Source organism: Sphaeramia orbicularis, chromosome 14 (genome assembly GCF_902148855.1).
Source record: "Sphaeramia orbicularis chromosome 14, fSphaOr1.1, whole genome shotgun sequence".
Taxonomy (NCBI): Eukaryota; Metazoa; Chordata; class Actinopteri; order Kurtiformes; family Apogonidae; genus Sphaeramia; species Sphaeramia orbicularis.
Genome location: NC_043970.1, coordinates 8,894,654 through 8,921,954, shown reverse-complemented (window position 1 = coordinate 8,921,954; position 27,301 = coordinate 8,894,654). Strand labels below are relative to the sequence as shown.

Genomic DNA, 27,301 nt, shown 5'->3' with positions numbered 1-27,301 from the left:
TGCCAGTTTTCCAATAATAATATTGAGGTATTTTTATGTTTTTGATTCTTGTGTCACCTATGAAAAAGTAGGCCTTTTGTAATCATGTGCCTTTTTTATGTATTTACTCAACAGCTTCTGTTGTCCAAATCGCATTTCACTGCAATGCATTGTTTGGGGGGAACTTCCCCAATACTGCAAATTTCCGATAGTAAAAACACCCTGTCTCTTGTTTCCAGTACATTGAAATACCTAGAGCACAGGAGGAAATGCCACGTGTACACACTGCGCATGCCCGACGAGCTTTACGTTGATCCTGCTGGGTGATTCCAACTTCCGGTGAAATAGGCGAAGTGTCTCACACGACTACTCAGACAAGGCCTATCGCTCACCCCGAGGTAGTTGAACGGGGTTTTGGTTGTAGCCATGACCCTGTGATCGCCAACGAGTCGGCCAGTTTAATTTTTTTAAGCAACTACAAGACGTCACTGTAGACGCTGCTTTGACAGACCACCACACCATCAGCCACAGGTTTGAACAGCGGCACCCAGCTAGTTAACTAGCTAAAGACGCAGCTAGGTTTTCGCCACCTCGAAATTAGATCTTGGTGTCTATTTCAAGATGTCAACTGCGGGGTTTAACTCACAGAACGGGACGGGAACGGGACAGACATATACCAATGGTGAGTAAAATGTGGATTTATGTCAAGTTAAAATAAATAGGGGAAGCTGGCATTAGCTGTGTTGGTAAAGGCTAGAAACTTGGCTAACTAGCATTAAAAAAATAACTTTATTCCAGTCATCAGTTCTTACAGAACATTTTTACATTAAAAAAATTCAATTGAGCATGTACGTATATGAATCCTACAACACAAAACGTTACAAAAACTTAGCCTTAAAATACTTGGCTAACTAGCAACAGTTACTGTGTGTTGTCCAATTGCTAATAGTTAGCTAACTGGCTTTCTTCGTAATACTGTAAATTAACGTAGCTGTCAGGTGTAGCCGGGTTAACTACGGCTAATCTCGGCCTGTACATTATTGACTTAAGATGTCAAAAATAGTTGTGGTCGTCAAAGAAGTCGACTAATAACTATCTGACTTTCCTATTTAGGTTGGTTTTGTCAAGATACCAAACCAACAGGTAGAAAGCCGGGAGGATTAATTTCATATCCTCAAAAACTTTCAAACTAGGAGTTAGGTTGTTCTATGTTAATTTAGTCGCGATATCGAGCGATATGATGTGTTCCTGCAGCTAAATTAGCAGCTCGATTAGCCCTTTAAAGCTACGTCCGAAAAGAACTTTTCTTTCTTGAAGGCATTTTCCATTTTTATTGTGCAGTTCGTAATCACATCTGAAAGTCTATTAGTTCCTTCAGTGTTGTGCGGGTCTGAATTCAAAATAGGTCTGGCATGTTTGCGTCCTACGTTTCACTGTACATGTGGCACATTGGGAATGATCCAGATCGGTTATCACAGAGCTGTTTTTCATATTAAAGAAGTGACCCACTTCAATTCCACCATTCACACATTTCTTTTTCTTTTCCTTTTGATAATTCTTGCATTTTGTTAAGAAAGAACGATGTTATCACAGCAACAGTTGAGATTAATCTGACAGTGTGTGGCCCACCATGAATTTCTCATCACTGCACACGAAAGAGATCTTTTGCCGAAAGTAGATATAGGGATTTCTGTTTGCATTTATAATGACATTATTGTACTTCAATATACTGTAGGGTTGCACAATATGGTCAAACAATGTGTAGTTTACATCATGGCAATGATGTACAGGGTGGGGAAGCAAAATTTACAATATTTTGAGGCAGGGATTGAAAGACAGTGTATGACCAATTAGTTTATTGAAAGTAATGAGAATTTATTTGCCACAAGAAAATATACATAATAGAAAATGTTTTTATTCTATGTGTCCTCCTTCTTTCTCAATAACTGCCTTCACACGCTTCCTGAAACTTGCGCAAGTGTTCCTCAAATATTCGGGTGACAACTTCTCCCATTCTTCTTTAATAGTATCTTCCAGACTTTCTCGTAATAGTTTTGCTCATAGTCATTCTCTTCTTTACATTATAAACAGTCTTTATGGACACTCCAACTATTTTTGAAATCTCCTTTGGTGTGATGAGTGCATTCAGCAAATCACACACTCTTTGACGTTTGCTTTCCTGATTGCTCATATGGGCAAAAGTTTCTGAAAAGGTATGAATAATAGTGTTAGGTATGATTACGACATCAATATATGTTTGGTTTCAAAACAATTGACGTAATGCCTGCTGAGAAAAAACAACTAAATGTTCATTGTAAATTTTGCTTCCCCACCCTGTATATCATGATATAGTTACTGTATAACAGTGACGCTGCACCTGATGAGGTTTTCTTTTTTACTTTGATGTTTAATACAAACCGTTCCCGGACACAAGTAGCCTATTTTGAATTGCATGCCCTCTCCTCCATATTTGTTTGTGTTGCCTTTATGCAATTTTCCTGCCTGCATCGGTGCTGAGCGGTGCAACCCAAATAACAAAATGCTGTCGTAGATAGTTTAAACTTTGGCCCAAGATATACATTTTTGAGCATAATATAAACAATGTATATTTGTCCACATATACATTATATATTGCCATATCACACAGCTCTAATATTCACCAAGTTTGAACTGCAATTTTTAAAAAACTATTACTAAACCATTAATACACTGCCCGGCCAAAATAAAAGTCATACATGCAATAATTCACTGCACCACTTTTGGTTTTGTTTAAAGGAAACATTCACTGTGACACCTTTTTTGACACATAATGTTTAAGTAGTGTAAATTAAAGACATGACAGGCTACTTACTGCATCAGTTAGAGTTAAATAACTTGTTACAGCTGAAATATTAATAACCACTGCAGTACTTACTGATGGAAGGATCTGAGTTATTTGCTTAGTTAAATCAAGGCAGTTACTTTTTTTTGGCCAGGCTGTTTATTTAAGTCTAACTGTAGCAAGTAGTCTCTCATTTCTTTAATGTCAGAAAGATTGGACAGTGCCAGGATTGATGAGAATCATCAGGCTTGTGACAGAATGGTTCAGGGAGAATGAGACATCATTTTCACACATTGATTAGCCAGACTCTAGTTACCCCGCCCCCCGCAGGGGAGGCAAGAGGTATTGTTTTTGGTTCAGTTTGTTTGTTTGTTAACACTTTAGCAGCAAATCTATTGGTTCAATTCATACCAAATTGGGTTTATAGAGTGCCAGTGACACAGAATAGATGTTATTACATTTTGAGAAAGGTAGGTCAAAGTTAAAATTTTTTATGATTTTTAAAAAATCTTCCCATTTACTTATAATGGGCGAAGTATGTGCGAAGGGTGGGGTTTGTTGAGCCTGGCACCAGTTGTTTAAGATGTGATGAAGATTTGATGCAGCAGTCCAATTCTCCATCATCAAATATTAATGCAACTATGGGTGGCAAAAATATTATGAACCTTAATGTGATACTACATAAGCATTATGTGACAAAGAAGATGTCACAGTGAATGTCTCCTGTAATCAAAAACCAAAGGCGGTGCAGTGAAATATTGCATGTGTTACTTTTTTTGGGCTAGGCAGGGTATTTAATGATAACTACTAATATCAAATCACCTGTAAATCAAGTGATTTGATCAGATGGTAAATGGTAAATGGACTGAACTTATATAGCGCATTTTCTACACCTTCATGGTGCCCAAAGCACTTTACAATTCCTCACATTCACCCATTCACACACGCACTCATACACCAGCGGGCGACTGCTGCCATGCAAGGCGCTGCCTGGCCCTACTGGGAGCAATTTAGGGTTCAGTGTCTTGCCCAAGGACACTTTGACACATGGACAGTCGGAGCCAGTATTCGAACCGCCAACCCTTTGGTCATTGGACGACCCGCTCTACCAACTGAGCCACAGCCGCCCCAGATGGTTGTAATTTCAGTCCAGCATTCGGAAAACAATGTGTTTCTGATAGGGATGCACTTAGGCCACTTTTTTTTTTTAGACCAAGTACAAGTACTTACATTTGAGTACTTGCCGATACCAAGTACCGATTTGAGTACTTAATACCATTACAGTTCCTTGTTACTTTTGAAAATGTCCTTTACTGTCATTATTATTAGTCTGACTGTAACAAAGTACTGCTACTGACATTGAATGCGTTGGAATGAGCGTTACTCAATCAGTCTACCAGAGGGCGCCGCTCTTAATTAACCATTCTTACCAAATACCACAAAGAAGAGTAAACTGTTTTGAGAAGAAGAAAGCCAATAATAACAAACATGGTGATGACAGAGGAGGTAATACTAATGTGGGTACTAATGTTGATATTGATATTGATGAGGGTAGTTGTCATAAATATGTCAGTAGTTTTTCACTAATTCACACAGTCGCTGTTTGAAAAGACCCGCTATCTCCACAGTCCCCAGTGGTACTGCTTCTCCGTCTGGATACGCACAGAGCCTTATATATAAGATAATATGATGATCTTTATATGGCTCTGGGTACTAGGGTTGGGAATCTTAGTTATAAGGCTGATACAATATGCATCTTGATACAGCATATCTGATCCGTTATATTAAAGATACGTGTGCGGCATCTTGCGATATGATACAATATGATTCACATCCAAATCACAATACAGAGCAATTAAGCACATTCTGATTCAACAGATTCATTCTGGTAAAGAAAATATGGATGCAATTCATTGAAAAAGTTAGGGCTTTTTTTCCATACTTGTTTCTCTGTATGTTTCTAACACTCAACTTCTTGCTCTTTCACCGAATCAATATGTAATGTTAGGTATCTGTAATATAGGTAACACAGAAAAAAGGTTCTGTCACTTTAAGAGACACCTACGCAAGGTATTCTAGGATGTGCTGTTAGATATGTATGTCACTGTTTAAGGAAGTATCTCCGGTGTGTACAGCAGTATTCAATACATTTGATATAGTAAAAAATTCATGTTAAGAAAACACATGTCGTCACCTCTCTTCTATGTCTTGTCAGATTCAGATGCAGACATTACAGTAATCATAGCTGATGCTTGTGCCACAGTGCACCCATAGAGCTCATACTGTCGTGTCTAGTGTACACATCTGCGAATCTGCAGCGCATGTTGACATGGATCTACAAAAAAGACAAACTTTACCCAAATAAATTGTAACACTTTTAAAAGCGAGTCCAAATATATTCTATTGAACAGATCAAATTTTATTGATACAAACATTCAATAACCGATGCATCGTAATATCATTCCAAACTTTTCATTCACTTACAGCTTCTGTACTGGTGCACTCGGATCGTGCACGTGTGTCGACTTATTAATACGTATCGGATAATCTTCCCATCCCTACTGGGTATGCATCTGCAGGCTCCCAGAAGACGGACAGAATTATGTACAGAATGTATGCAGAGGACAAACAGAACGCTCCATCTGTATCCGTCTGTGTCTTTAACGTAACTTGAAGTCAGTATTACTTTTTTCACTGTCGTTTGTTTTGAAAAATCTTCACACTGCTGACATTACTCCTCTGCTGTGCCCCTGGTGCATTGCCACGCTGCCGTAAGGTGGTATTGGTGTGGTTGTTTTGGAGCACTTTTGCAAGTATGAGTTGAAGTACACACGCTCAGTATCGGAACAACCCTAGTTTCTGACAATAGAAACATACCATATGAATAATAAATACAGTGCCTTTTTAGTAATTTGGATTATCTTTTTCAGTCTGAATTTGATCAAGCATCCTTGCAATTTCCAGTAAAGATCAGTTTCCCACATGTAGCAGTTTAAAACATGCTAAATCAAGTGATGCCATTCACAACCAACACTGCCCCTCACACGTATTTTGCCCGTTATAAGTAAATGTGAAGATTTTTAAAAATCATAAAAGCCTAAAATTTTGACCTACCTTTCCCAGAATGTAGTGACCTCTGTTCTGGGTCACTGACAATCTATATCAATTAGGGATGCAAATTATCGATTAATCCATTAATCATTAGTTGGTTGACCTTATCGATTGATTAACGATTAAGAATAAAAGTTAAATATTTTTTATATACAGTACTTCATGAAAAAAGCATGTCATATTCCTTAATGAGTGATTTATTTGAACCATTGAATACAGTCAGTGTTTCCTTTGGAATTCATCTGTTGGTGTGGCGGTGTGCAGGGTTGGGGGTCCACGCATGTGCATTTTGACTGTGGGTGGGTGGGGGTGCGCGTGCGTTTCGTTGGTGTGTGTGGGGGTACTTGGCCGCACGCGCGCAGTTTGGCCAGGGGATGCGTGCGTGTTGGTTAGTAACTGCGCGCGTGCGTGCATCGCTGTAACCCCCCCCCCCCCCCCCCGAAGACATGAAAGTGAAACTTTTTTCTCATTTATCTTTTTCCCACCTCCTGAAGCTTCGCAAATGTTCGAGATACCTATGGCCCAGATCAGGAGCCTGGAGGATGTTTTCAACTTCTGTCTCACTGACCGTGGACTAGACCAACCTCTAGGGAAAACACTCTGATCTGATACCAACCCTGCATTTGTGTGTGTATTTATTTGGGGGTGCACCGCTCACACAAACAGACCGGCTGGTCTGTGTTTCGCCCCACCATGTCCATAAAGACATTCTAACTCATCAACGCCATGATCCGGTTCCATGACCGGCTATCCCAGCTGCAGTGTTGCAGCACGGACAAACCGGCAGCCTTCGGAAAGGTGTGGACAGGTGGACAAGGACAATTAACCGACAGTTAATAATTTAATCGAGCAAATTCTTATCAACAATTAATCATTAGTCGATTAATTGTTTACATCCCTAATATCAATCTATCAATGTATGATTTGAGCCAGTAGTTTTGCTGCTAAAGTGTTAACAACCAAACAAACCAAACCAAAAACATTATCCCTTGCCTCCCCTTGGGAGAGGGCGGGGTAACAACATAACATAATAAAAAGGCTTACACTGATATGATATATTGCTATTGTTGCTATTGTATAATGAGGCCCTCTTTGACTGGAAAGAGCTGTGACTGCTCAGGACAGTCCTTCAAACAGTGACATTTTTAAGAACCAAAGATTTGAGGTGGATCATACTCCTACGTCTATCTTTTGTCACTGAATGGCGTTGTTTTCTAATCATTTCTTACTCTTGTGACTAATCTTGGCTTCCACTCAAGTAGTTTAAGATGAAGTGGATAGTAATGAATCTGTTGAAATGACAATCTTTTAGTGTGCACAGCATCTATCACTAGTGATACATTAGTTTAAGTAATGACACCAGTATTTATGTTAAATCATATTTAAAGGAGTAGGCTATTAGTTGAATGTTTATTTGGTTAGTTTTGCTGTTGCAAGATTGTCTACCTTTCGACAATCTGTAAGTAAAATTTTTCTTAATGTTTTGATTGGTAAGTTGATAAGTTTGTTCAATAAAGAAATGTCAGACTTGGCTTAGAGTCACAGACACACTGTGGCTAAAGGCCATGATGGCCATGGTGGCCGTGGTGAATTAAATCCAGGTAAAGAGATTATACCATGAACTGTCTGTTTGTTGGTCATTCAATGTTGTTAAACATTTGTATTCGTTGTCGTGGGTGTTGTGCCATCTGTTGCTAGAAATGTTTTGAACTGTGCTATGCATTTAAGATATTTTCAGACCGAAAATGAGCAGTGACTGCAATATTGCATAGCTATATACAGTAGTCAATAGAAATACTTGCTTAGGGGTAATTAGACACAGTTTTCTGCAGGCAGAGAGGTAAAAAATATTTTAATTGATTTGGCACAGTTCTCAGTCAGCTGTGTTCATGAGTTGAAATTTAAAGAAAGCTCAGAATAACACAGGGTGAAAATATTTGATTGTTTTGGAGTGCTGGATCAGTTTATAGATCAGTATGCCATACACATGCACACACAAAAATTGTATCTGTTTCTTAATGGCTTTCCGCTAAAAGAGAGTACATTATATCCAAAAATGAAACTGATATCATTTTCATTTCAGTTTTAAAAGACATTAATTCATGGTAATGGAGTGAAAATCCAAAACATTAGCGGAGTGAGATGTTTGTTCAGTGTGATGCACCATAACAATAATCAAAGATTTTATTAAGCGACATATGTTTCATTGCTATATTTAACACACATCTTTCTGCTGTTTTTTTTATTTTTTTTTATTTTTTTTTATAGTAAATAACATTCATAATCATTGTAGTATTTGATTATTATGAAATGAGTGGACACAGGCATATATTTTGAACATATTTATTTACAGTTTGCTATTTAGGCCTACATTCTGAGTTTATGCTGTATACATTCATTTACAACCTTTACTGTTCTTAATTTACACTGTATTCTATTTACATGGCAGCAAATACAAAACTATTCATGTTGATGTATACTTTTTATGAATGTCATGATGAATGATTGAAAATATTGAGTCCCATTTCCTAGTTAATGTAGTTAATATAAGATAACTTGTCTGAGGTAGAAAACCAGTCACTAAAATACGCTAATAATTTCAGTTTTCCCAACAAATACATAAAAATGTGCTAAGTACATTAACATGTATGGAAATCGTCAAAGTGTATATTACATAAGTATTTTTGTGATTAATTGTGATGAAATTAAATGGATTTGGTTACTCAGTATCTGTCACTCCATCACCGGTAACGGAGTGAGGTATATTTCAAGATCCTCAAAATTCATTAAAACATTAAAATATATACTACCTATAATGAGTTATATAGGAAAGTAGATAATATTAAGCTTACTTTATGTAAGTTTCAACATTTAATTTCAATTACTAGTGTGAAAAAAATGTGGGCATTGCTGACTTGGAAAAAAATTAAAACCTAATTGACACTACAAATCTTCTTTTATTTTTAACTTTGATAATGAAGCAATTAAATATAACCCTAAACCTTACTGGAAATTAGTTTTCAGCTTTATATTGAATTTGATAAAGAATTGGCATAATCATGAAAAAGGCTGAAAATTGATTCATACACTGGAACTTGACACCCTCAAAATATGGCCTCATATATCTTCTTATATGTCCAGTTGTAATTCAGGGACAAATTAAATAAACACAGTTTTAGAAACTAGAGATGTATGTCTTTCATGCAGAGTAATCAAAAATACTGTTTTAGAGAATAAAGAAATTGACCCTGATGTTCACTTTTGCTTGGCCAGGCCCATAACCAAACACGTTCTCCACGTACAGGTCCATCATGTTACTTGTAGAATTACGTACACCCCCCCCATGATGCTCATGCCGTTAGTGGGGCTTAGTTCAAAAAAAGTTGAGAAACCCTGACATAACTGAATGCCCAGTAACGCCTGGACTTTATCATCTGTCCATCTGTCACATGCTCTCCTCTGCAACTCCACAGCACAATGAAAACCTATGTAGTGTGCTACAGCTTTTTAAAAATGAAATTAAAAAAACCCAAACCTTTAATTCAGCAACAATCTCTGCTGCAATTGTGGCTTTAATTGAATAGATTTTTTTGTAATTGATTAGTTCTCATAGAAATAATTGCAATTATATAGTACATATCAGTTATGTACATTTAAGACACCACATAAAGTGGAAGAGTCATTTATTTACATTGGACACTGGGCTATGTGCATAGAAATGCTTTTGTTTGCCTGTTTTTACAAACAAAACTGCACAGGACAGATATTGATTGATACAGCTAAATTAAATATACAATGCCTGTAACTGAATTACATATAGTAAATACTGATAATAACAGGTAGGTACCAATAACTAAATAATAAAATAATATATCTCCACTGAGGTGTAAATAAATCACAGCAGATGTGGTTAGATGATGTAATTAAAAGAATGTCTCAGACCTCAGATAGTAGGAAATAATAGAAATCAGGTGATGGAAGACAGTTAACACAATTATTTTAATGTACCTGCAGTTAGATCTAATAATTGTAATAACCTTGAGAGGCTGACCTGGTCCCAGTGGCAGAAATGTTCCTCCAAAGTTACCTAGTACATGCGGAATATGGTTTAACATGCCTTTGCTTTGATCTTCTTGTTTTGTAGGTCCATCACAGAATCCTGTCTCTCTACAGCAGCTACCAGGAGTTAGCTATGGCATGACTCACCAGTCGACCTTCAATCCGATGCAGGCCAAAGCCTCTGTAGCCTCTGGCCCTGGACTGTACTCCTCTGGGCCATACCAACCTATCCCCCCAGTAAGCTCCTACCAGTCTGTCCCACCACCTTCATCTTTCCCAGCTCTACCAGGCCAGCCACTGTTGACCAGCCCTCCGATGGGTGGTCCCCCATCACATACCCCTCCTCTGTCTGCCAGCCCTAGCCCTGGTCCAAGACTGACCTCTGCGCAGGCCATGCCACCCCCACCTGCTGTGTCTACTGGCAACTACTATGCAAGTCCCCAGCAGCCCATGGCCACGGCGTGGCAATACAACACACCTCCCCTACAGATGGGGCCACCCACTTCCATGAGCACACCTCCCAGTGCTACTGTGGCTAATCATGTCAATCCAGCTTTAGGCTCAACAGTACCACCACCACCGCAGACGTCATCAGCAGCTTATGGCTCTGCCCCTGTGTTGCATAGCGTCACCCACCCCCCAGTCCCAGGAATGCCCCCAACTTCTCTGCATGGATACACTCAGCCAGGTAGGAACCAAGGGCCAGCAACCAGGGTTTGAAATGGAAGACAATTAGGGCTGCACGATTAATCGATTTTAAATCGAAATCGGATTTTTTAATTAGGACGATTTTTAAAAAGGGGAAATCGTAAAATCGATTTCATTTTTTTTCTTTCGTGCCTCCGGGCCGCGCGCCCGCGGGCTACCGTAGGCTCTATCAGTGACAGCGGTCTGTCACAGAAGTCCGTGTAATGACAAGACTTTAAATGTGTTAATGAGCCCGCAGTACTTATAGCAATATAAGCCGTGGCTTCACGCACGGATCCCGCAGTTGAAATATAGCGGCATGGGGATCATTCATCTTACGTTGTCCTGGATCCGTACCGTACTGTCTTCTTCTGAACCGGGTCTGGGTCTCGGGTCATCAGCCTCAGCAGAGGAGCCCAGACAGCTCTCTGCCCACACACATCCACCAGCTCCAGGGATAGAATCCCTCCAGCGTGTCCTGGGTCGGTCTGTTCCATGCACAGATCCCCCAGTTTAAACAGAACCACATGTGGATCACTCATATTCCGTGGTCCACGCACGCACGACTGATGCCTGTCTCTGACTTACACTGGTATCACTTCTGTGGGCCCAGATACCCCAAAAAGGGAAAAAAAAACCAAAAACTTTTTTTTTTAATAATTAATTTAGTCCTCTTACTTGCTAAATTTTTCATTCACAAATGTAAGTTCTGTAACACAAAACCAAATATTATTTATTTTTTGTAAGATGTTGAACTTTATTTAAAGCTGTTAGATAAATCTGGAAACAAAAAGGCTATAAAAACCATAAGTATTTGCTCTGATTTGGACATTGTATTATAGTGTATTCCCCCTGACAAACTTGTATTATTTTCTTGTTGTATACATTGTTTGTATACTCTACTTCATTTAATGAAGAGGAAAAACAAAACAAAACTGTGGGTTCATCACGTGATCACAGACTTGAGGTCAGAGCAGTGCCTTGCATTGTGGGCTGCTCACGAAAATGACATGCTGACTTCTGTTGCCTTTTGTAGTTATACCCAAAAATCGAAATCGAAAATCGAGTTTTTAGAGGAAAAAATCTGGATTTTTTTTTTTTGCCAAAATCGTGCAGCCCTAAAGACAATACTGAACTACCTTAAAGTGTAATAACATTAGAAGTTGCCTCTGTTTACTGAATAAAACATATTGTACATTTTGAGTGAACAACCTGAACACAAACTAAAAGAACTGGGGTTACATCTGAGATAGCGCTGGGCGATATGGAAAAAAAAGACGATATGACAATATTTTTTATCAGATATCGATATGTATCACGATATAAATCAAATCACTATTTCGTCAAGCTTAAATTTTCCATTACTCATAAGTTAGTTGTGAAGACATCAGAATGTTATTTTTGATTTAGGCCAAAATATGATTTATTTTCTCTGAGGTTGAACATGACAGATGTGCTGAAGAACATTATACAGCTCTTTCAGATAAATAAAACAGAGATTTAAAACAAAACTAAAAGTCTGACCAACAGGAAAAAGCTTTCAAGTTTTAAAAGAGAATAATACAAATTAAACAGGCAATCTTCATGAAACAGTGCCTGGGGTATATATGTGGGGGTGCATTCCGTAACTGCTGTAACTGGCGTAAACCAAAAGTGAAACTTGCATGCTTTGAACCAACTCCCGGCTTCTATGCTGCACCCTACTTTTCAGTAACCTGGTCACCTGAGTTCTTCGTCAGATTTTCTCCCAAGGGAACACTCATTACCTCATGCTGCAGCCCAAACATTTGCGTGTGTGCTGCGGCTGGCTCTGATGCCTGTGCTGTGCACATCAACCTAACTTGGCGTGGCTCTAGCATGCATAGATAAATTTAAATATCTGTATAATTAAGTAGAAACGCACCCTTTACACTTCTTTGACATGTTTTTTCTTAAATAAATCATCAACCCTCAATATGACAAATTTGTATTAAAGCTATACCTACCGATGTGGCATTTCTCACAGCACTTAGTAAAAGTTGAACATGAACAACCCGCCTCTCTCCAAAGCCCCGCCCCCTTCCCTCTGCCTGAGCTCTGAGGCTCCTCCTCTCATCTGATGCGCGATGGAAACGGAGGAGGAAGCAGAGGCGGGGGTCCTGTCCGTTTTGGCGTGTCCGCGGACCCCTCCCTCAGTAATCAGATGCGTCATCCACCTGCCGCGGGCCCGCGGCTCCTGTTCCGTCAGTAGACCTGGTCTGTGCATTACTGGGTCAGTGTCTTCACTGCAGTACCCAGGGGATGGACGCGCGCACGCACTGTGAACGCGCGGCCTCCGCGAATTTTCCATGGACATTTGAGGTTTCATAGTCCATACAATTATCATCCTACATCATCTTACATTGTGTGACACCATGTACAGTACAGGCCAGAAGTTTGGACACACCTTCTCATTCTTTGCATTTTCTTTATTTTCATGACTGTTTACATTGTAGATTCTCACTGAAGGCATCAAAACTATGAATGAACACATGTGGAATTATGTACTTAACAAAAAGTGTGAAATAACTGAAAACATATCTTATATTCTAGTTTCTTCAAAGTAGCCACCCTTAGCTCTGATGACTGTTTTGCACACTCTTGGCATTCTCTTGATGAGCATCAAGAGGTAGTCACCTGAAATGGTTTCCTAACAGTCTTGAAGAAGTTCCCAGAGATGCTTAGCACTTGTTGGCCCTTTTGCCTTCACTCTGCGGTCCAGCTCACCCCAAACCATCTCGATTGGGTTCAGGTCCGGTGACTGTGGAGGCCAGGTCATCTGGCGCAGCACTCCATCACTCTCCTTCTTGGTCAAATATCCCTCACACAGCCTGGAGGTGTGTTTGGGGTCATTGTCCTGTTGAAACATAAATGATGGTCCAACTAAACGCAAACCGGATGGAATGGCACGTCACTTCAGGATGCTGTGGTAGCCATGCTGATTCAGGTTGCCTTCAATCTTGAATAAATCCCCAACAGTGTCACCAGCAAAGCACCCCCACACCATCACACCTCCCCCTCCATGCTTCACGGTGGGAACCAGGCATGTAGCATCCATCCGTTCACCTTTTCTGCGTCGCACAAAGACACGGCGGTTGGATCCAAAGATCTCAAATTTGGACTCATCAGACCAAAGCACAGATTTCCACTGGTCTAATGTCCATTCCTTGGGTTTCTTGGCCCAAATAAATCTCTTCTGTTTGTTGCCTCTCCTGAGCAGTGGTTTCCTAGCAGCTATTTGACCATGAAGGCCTGATTCACGCAGTCTCCTCTTAACAGTTGTTGTAGAGATGTGTCTGCTGCTAGAGCTATGTGTGGTATTCATCTGGTCTCTAATCTGAGCTGCTGTTAATTTGCGATTTCTGAGGCTGGTGACTCAGATGAACTTATCTTCAGCATCAGAGGTGACTCTTGGTCTTCCTTTCCTGGGGCGGTCCTCATGTGAGCTAGTTTCGTTGGAGCGCTTGATGGTTTTTGCGACTGCACTTGGGGACACATTCAAAGTTTTTGAAATTTTCTAGACTGACTGACCTTCATTTCTTAAAGTAATGATGGCCACTCATTTGTCTTTACTTAGCTGATTGGTTCTCGCCATAATATGCATTCTAACAGTTGTCCAATAGAGCTGTCAGCTGTGCATCAACCTGACTTCTGCACAACACAACTGATGGTCCCAACCCCATCAATAAGGCAAGAAATTCCACTATGTAACCCTGACAAGGCACAGCTATGAAGTGAAAACCATTTCAGGTGACTACCTCTTGATGCTCATCAAGAGAATGCCAAGGGTGTGCAAGGCAGTCATCAGAGCTAAGGGTGGCTACTTTGAAGAAACTAGAATATGAGAGATGTTTTCAGTTATTTCACACTTTTTTGTTAAGTACATAATTCCACATGTGTTCATTCATAGTTTTGATGCCTTCAGTGAGAATCTACAATGAAAATAGTCATGAAAATAAAGAAAATGCGAAGAATGAGAAGGTGTGTCCAAACTTTTGGCCTGTACTGTACATGTACCTGTATGAGTCCCACCGTCATAAAAGCTGACCTTTTATGCAGACCTGTTTAGTCCAGTACAGCTGACTTCTGGACTTTTATCTCCATCCTTCATTCATCAGACTCCCGTTTGTGCCCCTCAGTTGTTGTTGTTTCTGTTAATATATCAGTTTTTTCCCTTCCACATGTGTATGTCAGTTCTATCCAAACACATCCTAGACAGTAGACTGTGGTCAGTGACAGGAGAAGCAGTGCCAGTGAAGTGTCAGATTCAGAGGTACACATATCGGATGTGAGACGGCGATAATGGATCGGATGCTGGACGGCCGTAATGGATGATTGACAGGAGGCTCAGTCAGGTTCAGCCAATTATTTTATTCGGACCGACTAAAATGATTGGTCAGACTTTTATCATAAATATGAGAATTAAACCTTTTTGAGTTTCAATACCTGGCGGATTTCTTTTACATTTTAGTTTGACACACACTTATTAGGAGCATTTTAAGATGACAAAAGAAAAGTGTAAAAATGCCACATCATACGGTATAGCTTTAACCTTATCCCACTTTGTGGATTGTGTCATTAGGCCCGAGCCGAGTAAAGCCGGCGCAGGGCCTATTGAGTCTGCAGTGGGTGCATGGGGACGAAATTGCCAGTGATGCGATCACCTTTCACCACTGTCGCCACTCTCACACATTTTCACATTCACGGCAGTGAGACCTTTCCGAAGATGTACATGATGTGCACAAATCGCATGTATACACCTGCTTAGAATGAATGGGAGTCAACGGGACACGCCCAGTCGGGGTCAGTCACATTTGTGTAAGTGCACGACACATGACATCTGACCCCACAGACATCTGGGGGACCTAGAGTGGTTTCAAATAAGGCAAAATACGTGGTTGCCAGGGAAACGGCTATATTGTTCTAGCTCAGATTATTATTTTTTTATTTATTTATTTTTCTTTCTCTGGCGCTTTGAGGTCAAATTTGACCCCTTGAACTTTTTTCGAAAACTCACCAAATTTTGCCCAAAATTCAGAAGTGCAAAAAATTGAATTTACATATAGGTTTCGTAGATGTCGGAAAATAAATGTTGCGACAGCGCCCCCTTGAAAAGTCGAAATACATTATGTCAATGGGACCACGTCCAACGTTAAGTTTGTCGTAGAGCCATGAAAATCGGTACACAGATTCATCGTCAGGAGACAAACAAAAAATATTATTATGGCCACGCCCTTAAACCAACCCTTAGTCGGCCATATTGGATTGAAATTTCCAAAATGCTGAGTGCGCATTTTCGCTGACGTCGTATTTTAACTATCTTCTCCTTGGGTGTTTAGCCGAATGAGCTGAAAATTGGTGTATGTATCTAGAGGAGTGGGGCATCAAAAGTTAGCTGAATTTTTGGGATTGGTGTCACTGTTTTTTTGGTATGAGGTCGAAAATTTTGCAAAGTTTTTTCAAAAATTTCCCATTACAAAAATTGCTTCAGCTCGGACATACGAACACCAATTTGGCTCGAATTTGACTCAGACATCTGTCTCCCAGGCCTACAGCCATTTATTAAAAGAAATAGAAATTTCGCACTATAACGCCCCCTACAAATATATTTTTATGAAAATTGCTTCAGTTCCGACATACAGTCACCGATTTGGCTCAAATTTGAATAAGTTGTCAGTCTCCCAGGCCTACACCTATTTATTGGATGAAATTTAAATTTTGCACTATAGCGCCCCCTACAAAGTTACCTTTACAAAAATTGCTTCAGCTAGGACATACAAACACCAATTTGGCTCGAATTTGACTCAGACATCTGTCTCCCAGGCCTACAGCCATTTATTAAAAGAAATAGAAATTTTGCACTATAGCGCCCCCTACAAATATATTTTATGAAAATTACTTCAGTTCCGACATACAGTCACCGATTTGGCTCAAATTTGAATAAGTTGTCAATCTCCCAGGCCTACACCTATTTATTGGAAGAAATTTAAATTTTGCACTATAGCGCCCCCTACAAAGTTACCTTTGCAAAAATTGCTTCAGCTCAGACATACAAACACCAATTTGGCTCAAATTTGAGTCAGTTGTCCATCTCCCAGGCCTACACCCATTCATCTGAAAAATTTGAAATTTGGCTCCATAGCGCCCCCTACAAATTTAATTTTACTAAAATTGGCTCAGTTTGGACATACGATCACCTATCGGCCTCAAATTTGAGTTAGTTGTCAATCTTTCAGGCCTACACCCATTTGTCAGAAGACATTGAAAATTCACACAATAGCGCCCCCTACAAATTTACAATTACAAAAATTGCATAATTTCGGACATACGAACACCGATTTGGCTCAAATTTGAATCACATGTCTATCTCCCAGGCCTACAGCGATTTATCAAAAGAAATTGAAAATTTGCACTATGGCGCCCCCTACAGATTTATTTTTATAAAAATTGCTTCAGTTCAGACATACGAACACAGATTTGCCTCAGATTTGAATCAGTTGTCAATTTCCCAGGCCTACACCCGTTCATCAGAAGACATTAAAATTTGGTGCTAGAGTGCCACCTGCTGAACGATGGACATACTTGTACTGGACGTGCCTGTGGCGAAGGCATTTCAATGCCGCTTGCGGCTTTAATTTTTCTTTCTCTGGCGCTTTGAGCTCAAATTTGATCCCCTGAACATTTACGAAAACTCCCCAAAGTTTGCCCAAAAATCAGAAATGTGCAAAATTGAATTTACATATAGGTTTTGTAGATGTAGGTAAAGAGATGTTGCGACAGCGCCCCCTTGAAAAGTGGAAATGCATTATGCCAATGAGATCACATCCAACGTAAAGTTTGTTGTAGAGCCACAAAAATCGGTACACAGATTCATCGTCAGGAGACAAAAAATATTATTATGGCCACGTCCCTAAACCAACCGGAAGTCGGCCATATTGGATTGAAATTTCTAAATGCTGAGTCAGCGTTTTCGCTGACGTCGTATTTTAACTATCTCCTCCTTGGGCATTTGGCCGAATGAGCTCAAAATCGGTGTACAGTATCTAGAGGAGTGGGGCATCAAAAGTTAGCAGAATTTTTGGGATTGGTGTCAATGTTTTTGTGTGACGACATCGCAAACTTTGCGAAGTTTCTTAGAAAATTTACCATTACAAAAATTGCTTCAGCTCAGACATACAAACACTGATATGGCTCAAATTTGAACCAGACGTCTATCTCCCAGGCCAACACTCATTTATTGAAAGAAATTGAAATTTTGCACTATAGCGCCCCCTACAAATATACATTTACAAAAATGACATCACTCTGGACATACCGATTTAGCTCAAATTTGACTCAGACATCTGTCTCAGAGGCCTACACCTATTTTTCAAAAGAAATTGAAATTTCGCACTACAGCACCCCCTACAAGTTGTTTTTTTTTTTTTTTTTTAAATTAAAATTGCTTCAGTTTGGACATACAAACACCGATTTGGCTCAAATTTGACTCAGACATCTATCTCCCAGACCTACACCCATTTATCAAAAGAAATTGAAATTTCGCACTATAGTGCCCCCTACAAGTTTATTTATTTTTTATTAAAATTGCTTCAGTTTGGACATACGAACACCAATTTGTCTCAAATTTGACTCAGACGTCTATCTCCCAGGTCCACACCCATTTATCATAAAAATTTTATATTTGGCACTATAGCGCCCCCTACAACTTAGCCTTTACGAAAATTGCAGCAGTTCGGACATACAAACACCGATTTGGCTCAAATTTGAATCAGTTGTCAATCTCCCAGTCCTACACCCATTTATCAAAAGAAATTGCTATTTCGCTCAATAGCGCCCCCTACAAATTTACCTTTATGAGCATGGCATCAGTTTGGACATACAAACACCAATTTGGCTCAAATTTGACTTGGTGGTACATCTCGCAGGCCTACACCCATTCAATAGAAGAAATTGAAGTTTGGCTCCATAGCGTCCCCTACAGATTTACTTATACAAAAATTTGTTCATTTCAGACAAACACCAATTTGGCTCAAATTTTGAGTCCCTTGACAATCTCCCAGGCCCACACCCATTTATTGGAAGAAATTTTAATTTTGCGCTATAGCACCCCCTACGAAGTTACCGTCACAAAAATTGCTTCAGCTCGGACATTCGAACACCAGTTTGGCTCAAATTTGAGTCAGTTGTCTGTCTCCCAAGCCTACACCCATTCATCTGAAAAATTTGAAATTTGGCTACATAGCGCCCCCTACAAATTTAATTTTACTAAAAGTGGTTCAGTTTGGACATACGATCACCTATTTGGCTCAAATTTGAATCAGTTGCCAATCTCCCAGGCCTACGCCCATTTGTCAGAAGACATTGAAAATTCACACAATAGCGCCCTCTACAATTTGCCTTTATGAAAATTGCATAAGTTCGAGCATACAAACACCGATTTGGCTCAAATTTGAGTGAATGGTACATCTCACAGGCCTACACCCATTCATCAGAAGACATTAAAATTTGGTGTTAGAGTGCCACCTGCTGAATGATGGACATACTTTTACTGGACGTGCCTGTGGCGAGGGCCTTTCAATGCCGCTTGCGGCTTTAATTCAGATTTATTTCTTCTTCACTATTAAAGCCATGACACCAACTCACATGACCTCTTAAACATGGAAAGTATCAAAACTGTTTAAATTATTTCTCATTGTATATTTATTTCTCTTATACTTATGGTTCATTTGCATTAATTCCTTGCCGACTGTTTGTACTGTTTTAGATAAATCTTTGATTCCTTTTCCTATTGCATGAACCAATTCCAATATTAATTCACAGTCTCAAACATTTTATACATTGCAAATCAACATATCAGTGACAGTCAAGATTTTCATAATTCATGCCGAGGGTTTTCAAGTGTGAACACATTATGTTGTTAATTTTTTTTTACTTTTAAATGTGACCATTGCATGACTTTTTAAGATTCACTGGTCGATTACTTAATTAAGATTTAACTTAAGTGAAAACAATTGATATTTATTTTAATTGTATTTTTTATGTTTGTTAAAACAGTATTTCAGAGTGTGCCTTTTTGTTAGACTTTTTGTTATTTCCTGTCAACTTTAAAAAATTTTTTTGCAAAAACATGGTGGGCTTCCCTAGCGGCCCACCAGGTTTTGCAGAATTTTTGGGGGATACCCCGTACTTCCATGCATCCAGTGTGTTGGAATGAGCGTTTCTCAGTCAATCCACCAGAACGCACCACTCTTAATTAATATACTCGCCAAATACCACGAAGAAAAGAGAACGTTTTCTGAGAAAGTACAAAATCAATGACAGACATCGTGAGGTATTACTAATGTAGATACTAATGTTGATATTGAGAAGGGTAGTTGTCATAAATATGTTGGTAGTTTTTCACTAACACAGTCGCTCTTTGAAAGGTTCCACTATTTCTGGAAACTGTTCTCTTCAAATCTCAACACTGTCTCCATGGTTCCCAATGTTACTGCTCCATATTCTCCATCTGGGTACGCATTTGCAAGCTCTCGGAAAATGGACAGAACTATGCACGTCATGCACACAGAGGACGGACAGAAAGCTCCATCCATATCTATCTGTGTCAAAGCATAAATGAACCTTAAATTGTCACCTGGATGACTGACACTGACTTTTGCAAGACGAATCATGCAATAATGCTTTGGCAGTAAAAAAAAAAAAAAAAAAGTCATCCTTTCAGTCTTGATTTAAACAACCACAGCAGTAGAAATTAGCTGAATAAGTTCACTTCGTCACGTAATCAGTATAATTTCTAAGGCATACAGTGACTTTCCAAGAATGCATAACATTGCATTTAATTTATCTTGTGTCTTTTCTGTTCAGTGTCTTCTTTTACTGACCAGCTACAGATATGCCTATCTAGACTGCTGATATGTTAGAGATGAACATTGCCCTCTGTTCCTAAGTTGAACATGTTGGCTCGTTGCTGCTTCTGGCTTCCTTCCAGGCACACGACTCACTTAATCTGATTTTGTCCAAAGTTCAAATAAGAATTTTATTGTATCCACAGTGAATTTTATGCAGCAGCATGACATGGCATTTGAAAGCCTCCACATTTCAATTTCAGTAATGCAAGTTTTAGTGTTTAAATAATTCTTTTTCCTTTAAATTTAACCTTATCTATCACATTGGGACCAATTCCGTATGTCGTTCAATTCCCTTCTATTTAATGCTAGCAGTATTAGTATATGTCTTGACATGATTATTAAAAGTGATCGTACAGAAGATCATACAGAAGTATCAAAACAAATAGAGGTCAACTGATATAGGGTTTTCTAAGGCAGAGGCCGATTTTTAAAAATTTGATCAGCCGATGACTGATATCTACAGCCGATATTTATGGCTGATTTTTTTTTTTTTTTTTTTTTTTTCTAAAGCACATTGTTGTTGAGTTGACTTTTACAGGGTGGGGAAGCAAAATTTACAATATTTTGAGGCAGGGATTGAAAGACAGTGTATGACCAAGTAGTTTATTGAAAGTCATGAGAATTTAAATCTTCAAATCATATTTTACTGCATTTCTAACAGTCTTGTTGTCTACCTCAAGTTCAATTGCCATTTTTCTCATGGATTTGGTTGGATCCTTTAGGATTTTGGATTTGAGAGCTTTAATAAAAGCTTTGGTACGTTTTTTGTTGCTTCCTCCACTTCCAGACTTTCCCGTAATAGTTTTGCTCATAGTCATTCTCTTCTTTCCATTATAAACAGTCTTTATGGACACTCCAACTATTTTTGAAATCTCCTTTGGTGTGATGAGTGCATTCAGCAAATCACACACTCTGTGACGTTTGCTTTCCTGATTACTCATATGGGCAAAAGTTTCTGAAAAGGTATTGATAATAGTGTTAGGTATGATTATGACATCAATATATGTTTGGTTTCAGAACAATTGACGTAGTGCCTGCTGAGAAAAAAACAACTAAATGTTCATTGTAAATTTTGCTTCCCCACCCTGTAGTCACCTTTGCTCTCAGCAATGCCTTTAGGGCTGGTTTAGTGGTAACTGAAAGTAAAGGTTAAGAGGAGACAATATTAAGCGGTTGCATATTTTACCATCAATAAATTAACAGAGCCAGTAATCAGATTTGGATGTAGTTAATATAAAACTAAGATTTTTTTATTTGTCAGTGTGTAGACATGCGTAGACATGCACCACACAACAAAATCAACCATCTGCTTTTAACTTGTCACTAGAGCATGCAGGAACACACCACACTCTGCAGATTAGGAGCAGCGGGCTTGCCATATCAAGTGCTTAGGGAGGATATGGGGGGTTAGGTGCCTTGCTCAAGGGCACATCAACCAACAACTTTTCTGCCAGTCCAGGGAATCAAACTAGCAACCTGTTGGTCACAAGCTGACTCGCCAGCCTTCTAGGCCATGTCTGCCGTGTTAATATGCCTTCACTTTTGAAAGTCAGATTGTTACCTCTGCCAGGAGTAATTGTGATCGCTTTGCTTTGTGTGTTTGCATGTGTGCGTGTTTGTTTGTTAGCAAGATAACTCAAAAAGTTATGGACAGATTTTCAGGAAATGTTGATACTGGCACAAGAAAGAAATGATTAAATTTTGGTGGTGATCGGGGGTGGGGGGCCACGGGGGCCCACGGGGGCCCACGGGGGCCCACTGATCTGCCTTGGCGGAGGTCTGCACTCTCCGAGTGCTTTTCTTGTTACCAATTGATTTAATGAAAAAAAATAGGACCAATGGCCCTGTAGCTTACCAGCCAAATTAAAAGCTTTGGAAAATGTATCCAGATGCCATTTATTATCACCCAGTTATGTGTATTTATTGTATTACAGAAATAGCCCACGTTTTGGTCATATTCCAATCAGATCTGTAAAAAATTCAAATTCCTACTTGATATCATTGATACTTACTGATTTATTGTATCAATCCACTTCCTATCTCTTATAATGTGAAAATTTGTCAAAGTCACACCAAATCCAGAATCAGATCCGGATCGAAATAATTTCAATACCTTGTGTTGACATCATCATAAAGAAGCTGTATACCAAGTTTGAAGTCAATCAGAACTGTAGTTTGGGAGAAAAAGACGATTGAAATGTTTTCCCCATAAGAGCCCATGTAAAATTTTCCTTAAGTTCCCAGATCCAGAGGAAGATCCTGATCAGCATGTGGCCATTATGTTTTGGTCATCTCCCCATCAGGGCTGGACTGTAGAAATTTACACTGGATATCATATATATTTACTGAGTTATTGCATAGATTCACTTCCTATCGCTTATAATGGGGAAATTTTTCAAAGTCGCACCAAATCCAGAATCAGATCCGGATCCAAATAATTTCACTAACTTTTGTTGACATCATCATAAAGAAGCTGTATACCAAGTTTGAAGTCAGTCGGAACTGTAGTTTCGGAGAAGAAGACGATTGAAATTTTTGTAACGGACGACAGATGGCGACGATGCCGACGGACGCCATATGACGACAATAGCTTATGGCCTGTCGGCTGGTAAGCTAAAAAACTAAACAATGCTTGCCGAATAGTGCGAGAGTTGTGGTGAAATGGCAGTTGTACAACATATCTACAAGGTGAGCATGCATGCCACCTTTTTCTGATCCTTAATGTGAAATTCATATGGTCTAAACAGACATGTTGAGCTGTAGAGATGGCTCTGTTCATGTTCTGACATCAGCAGGCTATGGGTCTGAACTGCCATTAGCTGTTAACACCTCCACTCAGCTTCCAGTGTTACAACACTAAAGGGATGCCTCGTGTCTTCTCTGAGATATCTGGTGAAGTGTTGCATGCTTCTGTAGAAAATGACATGGTATTGTTCATTTTTGAGCCTCAGAATCAATGAGTTTGTGATAAAACAATTACCTAGGGATACACCAATGTAATCTGGGCAAGTGTTTAGTATATTTATTTAGCTTTTGTTCTTATTCATCCTGGTTTAATTTTTCTTCCAGGTATTGCACCTCCACCAGTGAACCCTATACTTTCCCATGGGTACCAACCAAACAGAGCCCTGTATGGTGCACCACCCACAGGTCCCCCACCTACAGGCCCACTACCATCCATGAAATCCACACCTCCTCCCACTGGACCCCCACTAGCGAATGCCCCACCCCCACCCCCAAAGGCAGATGGTAAGTTTTGATAGTTTGGGGGTCTGTCATTTTTAAAAGCAGAGATAAGACAATGACTGCACATACTCGAAGGATGGGTGATCTCATTTATCTTATATGGTGACTGACCTTACTGATATCTACAGTCACATGATAAAGTGTGTTTAATAGTGCTTATCCATGCTACGTCAACAGTTCATTAAAGCTGTATAGCCAAATGTACTGGTTGGCTCAATGAACAAATGAAGTCATTTGGCTCTTAAGGTGCCATGCATGTGAATAATACAGCATATATGACAGCATAGCACAGTAGTATGAAATGAAACAAAAACAGTTTGCCCCAAGAAAGGCTTTTAAGAAGTAAGTTGGGAAACTAAGCAGTCACAATTTGTTTATCCAAAGACATGCAAATGCTAATGCAGACAGTAGAACTATAGCAGGACATGTGAAGCCACAAATACTTTTCCAATTCTCATTTCCTGCCTTTGTGGTGTGTGTGTATATATATGTGTGTGTGTGTATATATATATGTATGTATGTGTATGTATGTATATATATATATATATATATATATATATATATATATATATATATATATATATATATATATGTATATGTGTGTGTGTATATAATTTATTTTTTTAAGCACACAAACACACACTACCGGTAAAAGTTTTACAACACCCCAATTTTTCCAGTTTTGTATTGAAATTCAAGCAGTTCAAGTCCAATGAACAGCTTGAAATGGTACAAAGGTAAGCAGTGAACTGCCAAAGGTTTAAAAAAAAAAAAAAAAGGTAAGGTTAAACAAAACTGAAAAATAATGTACGTTTCAGTATTGTACAAAAAGGCAAACAAGAAATGGGTTAACAACTTAAAGCAGTTCTGCAGCAATGGAGGTTGATGAAGCCTCGAAAGTTGGTGCTACCAATTCCTACAGATGTCCCAACGTTTCTGAATTGCTTACAACCCCCTCTGTCTGTGTAATAGTAGTGTTTGAACACGCTTTGGTACCATACCGTTGTGAGCATTATTTGAACAGTATTGTACTGCAGAAAGTAGTGTGTTACTATAAAATTGGCGAGGAAAGACAGTTAACGATAGAAGAGAGACAGACCATCATAACACTTAAAAATGTAGGTCTTTCCTACAGAGAAATTGCCAAGAAAGTCAAGGTGTCAGTAAGTCCAGTTTCCTTCACCATCAAAAGGCACTCAGAAACTGGGGGAAATGCTGACAGGTAGAGGCCTGGCAGACCCAACGCCACAACAGAATCAGAAGACAAGTTTCTGAGAATCAACAGCTTGCGTGATAGGTGACTCACAGGACAACAGCTTCAAGCACAGCTCAATAGTGGTCATAATAAGCAAGTCTCAGTTTCAGCTGTGAAGAGAAGACTTCGAGGTGCAGGTTTGATGAGTCGAGTTGCAGCAAGAAAGCCATTGCTAAGACTTCAGAATAAGAAAAAGAGGCTTGCCTGGGCCATGAAACAACATGGACTGATGAATCAAAATTTGAAATCTTCGGCTCATTGACCGGTAGAGTGTGTGTGTGTGTGTGTGTGTGTATGTATGTATGTATATATCACAGATGGCCTGTATATTTATGTTTCACACTGACTCATGAGTTTACGCTAGTGTTATAGTTGCCAGCAGCTTCTTCTCTCCATGACTAGCTGATTTTGAAAGCACACGCAAAGGAATCTGCACAAGAACCCTGTAATTGTGGTGTTGTAATACTTATCCATCAAGAAAAGCATATGTGTCCTGTCATACAGGTTTTTGTACTGATCATTCTGTTGTATCCCCTCCTCCCTTTTTTCCTCTCTATGCCAGCTCAGTGTGGAGGGTCTGTTAATAGCTCTCAGCTTCCCACTGAGTCCGACAGCCAGGAGGGGGATATTGAATGTCCAGGTGTGGCCAAGTCTGTTGGTATCTGTCAGCTGTTATATCAGTGCTGTGGTGCCCATCCTGTTCTCCCCATGCTGTTGGTCATTGTATCAAGGATGCACTGATTTTGTTTTGTTTGTTTCTTATAGAATGATGTAGAAAGTGAAGTAATTATTCTATATATTAGGGCTGCACGATTAATCGATTTTAAATTGAAATTGGATTTTTTAATTAAGACGATTTTTAAAAAAGGGAAATCGTAAAATCGATTTCATCTCTCTCGTGCTTGCGGGCTACCGTAGGCTCTTCCTCCTATCAGTGACAACGGCCTGTCACAGAAGTCCATGTAATGACCGGACTTTAAATGTGTTAATGAGCCCACAGTACTTATAGCAATGTAATGGATCCCGCACGGATCCCGCAACTAAAATATAACTGCATGTGGATCACTCATCTTACGTTGTCCTGGATCCGTACCGTACTGTCTTCTTCCGAACCGGGTCTGGGTCTCGGGGTCATCAGCCTCAGCAGAGGAGCCCAGACAGCCCTCTGCCCACACACATGCACCAGCTCCAGGATAGAATCCCTCCAGCATGTCCTGGGTCGGTCTGTTCCACGCACGGATCCCCCAGTTTAAATAGAACTACATGGGGATCACTCACATTACATGGTCCACACATGACTGATGCCTGTCACTGACTTACATTGGTATCACTTCTGTGGGCCCAGATACCCCAAAAAGAAAAGGAAAAAAAAAACCCCAAAAATAACATTTTTTTTTTCTAAATAATTAATTTAGTCCTCTTACTTGCTAAATTTTTCATTCACAAATGTAAGTTCTGTAACACAAAACCAAATATTATTTATTTTTTGAAAGATGTGGAACTTTATTTGAAGCTGTTAGATAACTCTGGAAACAAAAAGGCTATAAAAACATTCAGTATTTGCTCTGATTTGGACATTGTATTATAGTGTATTCCTCCTGGGAAACTTATGTTATTTTCTTGTTGTATACATTGTTTCTATACTCTACTTCATTCAATAAAGATTTAATTAAGAAAAAATAAACTTCTGTGGGTTCATCACGTGATACCATCACAGATTTAAGGTCAGAGCAGTGCCTTGCACTGTGGGCTGCGCACAAAGATGACATGCTGACTTTTGTAGTCTTTTGTAGTTTTACCCAAAAATCGAAATCGAAAATCAAGTTTTTAGAGGAAAAAATCGGGATTTTTTTTTTTTTTTTTTTTTTTTTGCCAAAATCGTGCAGCCTTAGTTTGTTTGTTTATATATATATATATATATATATATATATTTATTTATTTTTTATTGGACTGTTGTTGCTCATTTATTGGGTCGAAGTGCAGACATGCTTTTATTCATAAAAGCAAAACAAAATGAAGTTGTTTTGCTTTGATGTCAGAGCTTTGCTTGTACAATGCTTAAGTTTTCTAGATGTTGAATTTAGGTTAACACAATACACTACTTGCATTGGATCTGAAAATTTTCACAATCAGTGCACCCTTCCTTAGTTCTTGTTGATAGATAGATTACATCCCTTCTATTCCCTCCTCGATACCATATGACTCAAAATGTATCTG

The 27,301-nt window shown here is 39.2% G+C and overlaps 1 protein-coding gene across 2 annotated transcripts in view; it reads left to right on the top strand.

Moving 5' to 3' along the window:
* The first annotated feature begins 303 nt into the window (after positions 1–303).
* The window catches only part of sec24a (SEC24 homolog A, COPII coat complex component), a 69,456-nt gene continuing 42,458 nt past the window's right edge, over positions 304–27,301 (top strand). Inside the window, exons 1-4 of one of the 2 annotated variants that reach the window (XM_030153424.1) lie at positions 304–661; positions 10,056–10,658; positions 23,653–23,832; positions 25,647–25,724. In XM_030153424.1, the coding sequence (XP_030009284.1) occupies positions 601–661; positions 10,056–10,658; positions 23,653–23,832; positions 25,647–25,724 (922 nt within the window). In that variant the 5' untranslated portion in view covers positions 304–600. The remainder of the gene's footprint in view (positions 662–10,055; positions 10,659–23,652; positions 23,833–25,646; positions 25,725–27,301) is intronic. The other variant, XM_030153425.1, reaches the window with a different exon arrangement.